Here is an 8,858-nt window from a genome sequence, read left to right as displayed (position 1 = left end):
ATATAAAATTAATTTCTCAGCATACTTTCCATAGTATAATATATTAACCGTAAGTGAGATATTTCTAAAGAGAAACTCGCTCACAATTGTTTACTTGTGATAAAGAATAAGTTTTTAGAGGAGAAAATCACATTTGTGTAACTACTTATGAAAACTTTTAATTGAGAGAGAAAGCCGGCACAATACTTTTGTATATTGTATCTGACTCCGTTTACCCATTTTATAATGATTAAACTCAAAAATGGGAATACTTTAATTTCACCAAGAGAAAATTTTACGCTCTCTTTATTTACATACTTGTATGGTATATATTCTCAAGTTTGTGAGGGCATCTACTGCGCTGTCACTTTCGCGTGTTTATCAACTTGTTTTCGTTTACTTGCTTAATTATTGCCTTCTTTACGCCAGTCGCTCAGTGACTTTGATCAGTTGTGGATCGTTTTGCGTGCAATAAGAAATTGTTAACAACCGAAAAACCCTAAAAATGTCGAGCAAAGGTAAGGTCTTCATATTATTTATTACTTTAAAAGGATTTCACATGTAGAAAATTAAATAATATAATAAGTATAAAACTATATTTGATTGGCTTCATAGAAAACAGTGTGATCTCCGACGAATTTTATCAAAAAATTAGTGAAAATAAATATATATATATGTATATGTGCATGTATATAACCAAAAATAGGTATATTGTTAGTGAGGCTTAGTGCTTTACTTCGAGTGATAAACAAAGCTTTTTAGATCTCATAAAGAAACTACTTGCAGTTACTTCAATTGTCTGTGCCGAAATATCTAGCGCTATAGACGCAAAAATAGGAGAAGCTTAAAAGTGATTAGTACTTGAATGATAACAGCATACTATGTAGTTATATGCATGAGCACTTATCTACTACATGAGTGTACAGAGTTTCATTTCTTGTTTCTGTCTTTATTTCCAGCTTGTTGCCATGGTCCCGGTTATAAGAGCCCACTTGATGCCATGAAAAATGGTCCTCGCGAAAAATTGCTCTACACCGTTACTGTGCAGCCTAATCTAGACGAGCCCCATGGTGATTACTTATCAACTGTGGATGTGGATCCCGAAAGTCCAACTTACTGTCAGGTCAGTTATAAAAAATTGCTACCTAGTTAGCAATATATATTTGTATATACATATGTATGAATATTATTTGTATTTTAGAATTTATATATACATATACATAGCCAATTCTAAAATCAAAGAAACTGTTTTCGCTTTATGCGAATTTCATTCCATTAAAAATTAATTAGAATTCAAGAATTACCGACATAGCAGGTATATATATGTAGTATATTATATATAACATAGTGAAAGATAATTCATTTACAAATCACGTACAAATTTTGCTTGCTCTGTATGGATTATATATTTTTGCTTAATTTTTAAACTGTGCACATCGTTTTGAAAAAATATATAAATATAGTTACCATATGCGCTTAACAAATACATATTAGTTAACATCACAATTTATTAAAATATTATAATCTAGGATATTAAAAAAATTATTACTAAATCTTCATTTTATAAAGTGCCCAGAGACTGAAATTAAAAATTTTATTATTTATTTTTAATTTGAGTGTACACGAAAGAGTATAACTAAAAAAATTATTTAAATATTACTTTATGCAATCATTGTCAGATCAAACATTAACTAATAGCCGAACATCAGAAATTAATACAAATTTGACAAATATTAGTACCAAGACAATAATATTAAAAAAAAAATATTTAACAAAAAAAGATATTTTTTAGAGGTGTCAACTGGATTCAAATACAAATTGCTGATTGCTTTTCTTTGAATATTCTTCATTAACTTAATTTATTTCTTTAAAATTCGTACGCGGTCAGCAAGCCAAAAAAATTTAAATAATTGCATATATTATATATTCATTCATATGTATCTATTAAACATATTTACATACATAAATCGGTATCAGTCAATAGTTGGTACGCATTTTAATGCGGATTGGAACATGCATACGAAATGAGTAAATCTCTGATTGTTTTTGTAAACTTCATTAACATGGCATGTGAGTTTTTGAGCCCATTTAGGCAAATTAACGGAGACGTCACCAAACGGTAGCACACGTTTTTTAAACTTTTTTTAGGCAATCCATAAAAAACGTTGACAGCTTTTAGAAAAAAATTTGTAACTATAAACATGAATTACTAAGCCGGACTAGAGTGATTTAAGTGTCTTTCTTATCTAGATGAGCGATTAACTTTTTGCCTAGTCACTGACAGATGTAGATTCGAATATGCTTGTATGTATGTACATATGTAGATCAAAGGGCAAGAGTCATTAATTACACTTGCTTTGATATTTTAAAATGAAAGATTATTTTTATATTGAACCAAGTAAGGAGGGTCTAAGTTCGGCTACAACCATATGTACAACCCAGACATCGACGGATATTTTCAGTCACAGGCGAACAATAGGCACTGGATACCACATTGCCGGTATTTAGGGGCTTGAATACTTTGAAGAATTATTGGTTAAAATTTGTATCCCGTTATACAATTATTAATTACTTCTTTATTTGTTCAATCAAGTGGAATTTAAAACTGTGTTATATGGGAAGTAGACGTATGAGAAGAATATCACGTACCAAATTTAATCGAAATCGGTTTGTCAGGTCTCGAGATATGTGATTTCGCCAAAAAATAGACGGTGCCACGCCTATAGTCCAATTTTCAGCTCAGCTTCTATAAAACCTTCTCATACCATCAAAGTGGTAAATTTTAACGTCTCTGGCATATTTAGTTATTAATTTGTCGCGCTTTTAGTAGTGTTTAACCATTATATGAGGAGTAAGCAGGCTTATCATTAATTTCACACTGTCGGTAGGAGTTTTTATAATATTTGAGTTGGGTCACGCCAGATTTTTCAAAATTTTTTGCCCACAAATGCCCCTTGCTATTGCGATCCTTTGTGCCAAATTACAGTTCTCTAACTTAATTTAGTTATGGTACTTTATAGTTCTTCGGTTAATGGCGTTTTATGGGCGTGGCAGTGGTCCGATTACGCCCATCTACAAACTCGAAATTTTTTTTGTACTAAGGGACCCGCATACCAAGTTTCATAAAGATACGGATGGACAGACATACAGTCACCGAGATTTCAGCTCGCCTCTTCATCCTGATCATATACCATCTATACTCGTATATCTATCTCGTTTAATTTTAGGTGATACGTACAACTATTAGGTGAACAAAACTATTATACTCTGTAGCAACATATTGGATGAGTACAAATACACCTTATCTATATTCTACACAATTAGAAGCTATTTTTGAAGCATATTGTCCAAACATATGGTATTGAGATTTCTCCGAAATATTCATTATCATTATCGCCAGCTTCTATTGAGATAGAAAAGAGTATAAAACGACTCGTCGAAAAAAAGTGTAAGCTTTTAGCTTGTCTCTTCTTACTGAGAACATTTCGCTCATTTGCTGCAAGACCGGCATAAGTCAAAAAAATCGATTTTCCAGAAAACGCGTTTAAAGTTTTCAACTGACTACAACCTTACACGGTGACTCCAACCTTACACCTCTTCTCAAGCGGAGCATATAAGAGGTATTCATATGAATAACGAACAATTCTGCAGCATTAACTCAAAAACCGCGTTTTTTGATTTATGCCGGTCTTGCAGCAAATGAGCGATTTGTAGTTGAGTATCAAGATTTCCATGGGTCCGTTAAATGGCACTTCACAATATCAGCATTGCCAAAGTCTTTAAGCAACCCTGTTGCATTCAAGCGATTTTAACTGTGGTACATAACCAAAATATCAGAGTTAGTAGCAAATTACGTTATATAGCAAAGAGTTTTAAGCACACATTATGAACTCATGTAAATCAACATGTTTTGAATTGTAAACCATATTTTGGAAGTAAACTGTATACTTTATATTTTTCTGTTTGCCACAAATTTAAGTACATGCGGTATATCAAGATATAAATGATTTGACTATCCGCTTTTTAATCAGGCAAACTTTTTCGAAAACCAATGTAAATTTCAACACTATTCTAATTTTATTATTCTTTTTAATATTTGAGTATACCAATTTATGTAACTTATGCCAGTTGCTTGTTCATTTTGTCACTCTCTCATATTTAAAAATTTCAATGCATATATGCATATATATATATATATAAATAAATGTTTATAATATCAACATTTTTCATATCTCTCATATCATTTGATGTTTAGGTAATTCATAGAACCTTTACCAATCGCAAAGGCAATGAACTCCATCACTCGGGCTGGAATGCTTGCTCCAGCTGCTACTATGTGGATGAGAATTCTAAACAAATACCGAAGCGTGACAAACTTATTTTGCCTTCGATTATTTCCGATTTCATTTACATAATGGATGTGGCGACTGATCCACGCAAGCCCTCTTTATACAAGACCATAGATGGAGATGTATTCAAGCAACATAACGTAACTGCGCCGCATACAACGCATTGTCTGGCTGATGGTAATGTAATGATTTCAACGCTGGGCGATGCTGAGGGTAATGCCAAGGGCGATTTTATTCTCTTCGAAACGAATAATTTCAATTGTGTCGGCACATGGACTAAGGGCAACCAAGTGGCATTATGTGGCTATGACTTTTGGTATCAACCATATTTTGATGTAATGGTATCAACGGAATGGGGCGCACCCAAAAAGTTTAAACGGTAAGTTATGTCCCAACTATGTTATTCAAAATCGATATAAAGTTTTTGACAAAGAATGTACCGATTGACATCTTCCTTCTCTGTTTCTTCCCTTTTATAAAATATTTTAATAGTGGTTGGCGTACCGAAGATCTCGATGATATGACACAATATGGTTGTCGATTGAATTTTTACAAATGGTCAACGCATACCCTATACCAAACCATTGATTTGGGTGAGGACGGTACAACACCATTGGAAGTTCGTTTTATGCACAATCCCAAACGTCCGGATGGATTTGTTGGCTGTTGTTTGAACGCAAACATATACTATTTCAAAAAGAAACCCGATTCCGATGAATTTATAGCAAAAAAAGTTATTGACATACCTGGAAAGCTGATTTCAATTGATGGTGGCAAGCCAGAGATTATGAACGGCATGGTTTCCGACATAGTGCTTTCATTGGATGACAAATATCTTTATGTAAATTGTTGGCTGCACGGTGATCTGCGTCAATATGATGTTACTGATCCAGAAAATCCACGCTTAACCGGTCAATTATTTTTGGGAGGTTTCATTTGTGAAGACTGGAAGAATGTGGAAGTGCTTGAAGATAAAGAACTTACGGTTAGTCATTTAGAACTATTATAATAATTAAATTATTATTTAATTTCCAATCATCTATTAATAATGGTTAGAAACGTCCTGAACCACGCTTTGTTAAAGGCCGCAGACTTGAGGGAGGACCGCAAATGATGCAACTTTCTTTGGATGGCAAACGTTTGTACGTTTCATCTTCACTTTTCTCCCCTTGGGATAAGCAGGTATGTGTTTAAAACATCGAAAAATTCATTTTTAAGAACTAGATTATTCACTTGTGTTTTTTCCATATTTCTTCAAACAGTTCTATCCGACGATGGTTGAGAAAGGCGGAACCATAATTCAAATTGACATTGATGTCGTTAATGGTGGCTTAAAGTTGAATGAGGATTTCCTAGTTGACTTCGGTAATGAACCATATGGACCGGCATTACCCCACGAAATGCGTTATCCAGGTGGTGATTGCACCTCCGACATTTGGTTGGCTAACGATGAAAAATGAGTTTTGTAAAATGTAGGAGTCAATGTTATCGTCAATTCGCTGAAAATTTCAGTAAAAAATTACGGAAATCAGCGCATTGCAAACAATTACATATATATCTCATTCATAGCATGGAAGGCGGCTTTATGTGTCAAGAATGGCTTTCTAACTGTGCGATTTTCGTTTTTGTAAACTTCAAACAAGACATTTCATTCGAAATGAATTGTCAATTATGTAATGCAAAGTGTTAATGAATAAATTTTAAAATGCAATTATTTGAGTTGTTTATTATGTTTATGTAATATTTTGATTAATAGACGATTATTTGAGTGACCATATATGTATGTATGTATATAGTGTGGTAGATCACTAAAGATACAGCGATATCAAACTCAGTTGTCAAAGCTCTTCATAAGTTCTGTAAACTAGTTTGAAGTGACGGAAACTAAATACAACACTAAATTTTAGTCAAAGACACAAGACTATGGTTTCCTATAAAATCTCCAACTGCGCTCCTGAGTTGACAAAAGCCATGTGACCTTTCCTACTCTCTTCTGGCATCGCAACCTGTTTGTATAGTAATAAGCTCACCATTTTTGGGTAATATAGGGTGGGCCATATAAAATTTTAAATTTCGAAGATAGGGCGTAAAAGACTGAGTGTAGCGTTTGCTGTATGTCCTGCTGAAACCAAATGTTGTCCAAGTCTTCCTCTTTTATAATACAATATTAATAATATTTTGTTGAGTTAGCTCATATAGTTTTTGAGCTAAGTACATCACAGTTTATCCTACATCATTTAAGGGGCACGCCTAGTGTGACATCCTTAAATACGACGATTTTTGGAAATTAAAAAAAAGCTATGTTGTCGATGGCTTTGATATTTTCGGGATATATTTATACATGTTTTAAGAATATACAGTGAAATTTTTGAAAAAAAAAGTAACGTTTTTTGAGTTATGCGCAATCTCTGATAGTGCTAATAAAAGATTTTTCACTGCTGCAGTAATTCCAGCTTTCTCCATGGAAGAAAGCTAAGAATAAAAAATTTCATTGAACTATCAGATATTCTCCAATGACGGTTGATAAAAACAATCGAAAATTGACAAAATGGCATTTAAAAAAAAAAAGAATTTTATCCCACATTTGGTCATTTTTTGGCCTGCAAAATTCCATATTTGAACAGATGAAAACTGAATCGGTAATTATTTGTTTAATTATATATAAAACGGGTAGAAAAATATTTCATGTTGACGGGTCATTTGTCTTCCAGTTATCACTGCAGCAAATTCGAAAAAATTTATTTTGAAGAAAACGCGCTTAAAATTAAACTGTTGAATCGAATTGATCTGACCTTTTAAATGGTTGTGTTTCAAGAACTATTTGAGATATCGATTTGAAATCGATCTGTTTTTAAATTTCACAGCTGTGCGTCTTAAGGAGTTACATGGGTTTACGGGTTTCAAAAAATCATTTTTTTTATTATCTTATTAAATTTTACAATACCTCTAGAATATTGTCCTAAATTTTCAAGTTGATCCGAGTAATAGTTTCGGAGATACAGCCTTGAGAACTTGTGCGCTCGAGGCTAGCTAGATTAAGTAAGCCGTCTTTAAACGCGATTTTTCCGAAATACTAAAGCGGTCTTCATGAAATTTTACACAGCTCCTTGAGAAATAATTCGTGAAAAGTAGGGCAAAGGATTTTATTTTCAATTTCAATTCGATTCAATTTGTAAAGAGTTATCCTGTGAAAGCGTACACATGTTCTTTTCGAGGGGTCATTAAAAATTTCAGAATTTCTTTGCTAATAATGTTTCTTTGCTAACAATAAAAAATTCTAATAAAATATTTCATTTTTTATGGGAAAAAATTATTGAAAAAATGCTGTTTTTATCCGAGAAAATTCATGTAACCCCTTAAGAAGTTTACTTCAAAAATCTAAAAATAGCAAAATAAAGGATTTTATACGACTGAAAATTAGAGAGATTATGGACGGTCTTTGTTGGTTTCAAATTTTGAGCGTAATAATTTTTTTTGAAATATTTTCAATTTTGAAAAGCCTATCTAACTAAACATATCACATATTTATTAAAAGAAAATGTCACTAGTTTAATTAATTCTTATTTTTTATTTATTCAATTCTCTTTTTTTCATTTTATTTACCAATTCTATTGCATAGGTGTTATTTCAAATTTCAATTATTTCTGTATTATTATAATTTTTATTCTTACATTTTAGTTATTATTACTAACAATAAATTTACGTTGCATAAGAAAAAGTTTAATAACAAATTTAGTCATAAAATACATTTCATAAAATAAATAGTTTGGAAAATATTTCATTTACAACAGAAATTAAATATGTTAAAAATATTTTTTGTTGATGTTTTTCTTTTTGTCGTTTTGACAACACTTACTATTAATGTACTTGAACATTTGTTCAGACATATGCGCCTGAATGTAGGCCACAATCAAAAAAATATACATGTGGCATTATATTAAAGTAGCCTAAGTCAACTTTGGTTAATGTCGGCAATTGTAGGTTGTTACAAACAATTAATATGAGTTCTGATTATATATATGTGTTTAAGGTAAAACTGAGTATCGAGACGCCAAATTAGGCTGAAATAGAGCAAAAGATTTGCACTGAATTTTTATGGAAATTGAACTAGCCACATTTACTTAACTTGACTTAAGCTACTTCAACTAGAACGGCAAGTATACATATCTATATACATACTTATATACAAGTATGTGTATTTTCATTTATTTATTTTATACAATAATTAATTTTTAATTTTTAATATTTGCTTTTCAGCTAAATTTTTTGTGCTACTAAAAATTATTGAGTACACATAATTACTTACTAAATATCTTTTTCTAAAGAAAATAGTACCTTCCCCGTAAATTATATTTTAATTTTTCTCATTGTATTTACTTTTTTGTATGCTTAAACATTCCAATCACTAACCACAATTTGTTGTTGTTAAGTTCATTATTACTACATATTAGCATTGTTGTGAGTTGTTGCCACTTCGTTTAAGATTTGCTCGCTTATACTCGTATAAATCAGTTTTGCTACTAAATATTA

The 8,858-nt window shown here is 31.7% G+C and overlaps 1 protein-coding gene across 1 annotated transcript; it reads left to right on the top strand.

The window, feature by feature from the left end:
- The first annotated feature begins 339 nt into the window (after nt 1–339).
- LOC105230908 (methanethiol oxidase) lies at nt 340–6,039 on the top strand. The gene is made up of 6 exons (XM_011211926.4): nt 340–497; nt 939–1,102; nt 4,235–4,707; nt 4,821–5,313; nt 5,385–5,510; nt 5,591–6,039. The coding sequence occupies exons 1-6, from the start codon at nt 485–487 to the stop codon at nt 5,786–5,788; spliced, it is 1,467 nt and encodes a 488-aa protein (XP_011210228.2). The 5' UTR covers nt 340–484; the 3' UTR covers nt 5,789–6,039.
- The last annotated feature ends 2,819 nt before the right edge of the window (nt 6,040–8,858 follow it).

This window comes from Bactrocera dorsalis, chromosome 2, assembly GCF_023373825.1.
Source record: "Bactrocera dorsalis isolate Fly_Bdor chromosome 2, ASM2337382v1, whole genome shotgun sequence".
NCBI lineage: Eukaryota > Metazoa > Arthropoda > Insecta > Diptera > Tephritidae > Bactrocera > Bactrocera dorsalis.
This window is presented reverse-complemented; position numbering and strand designations above follow the sequence as displayed.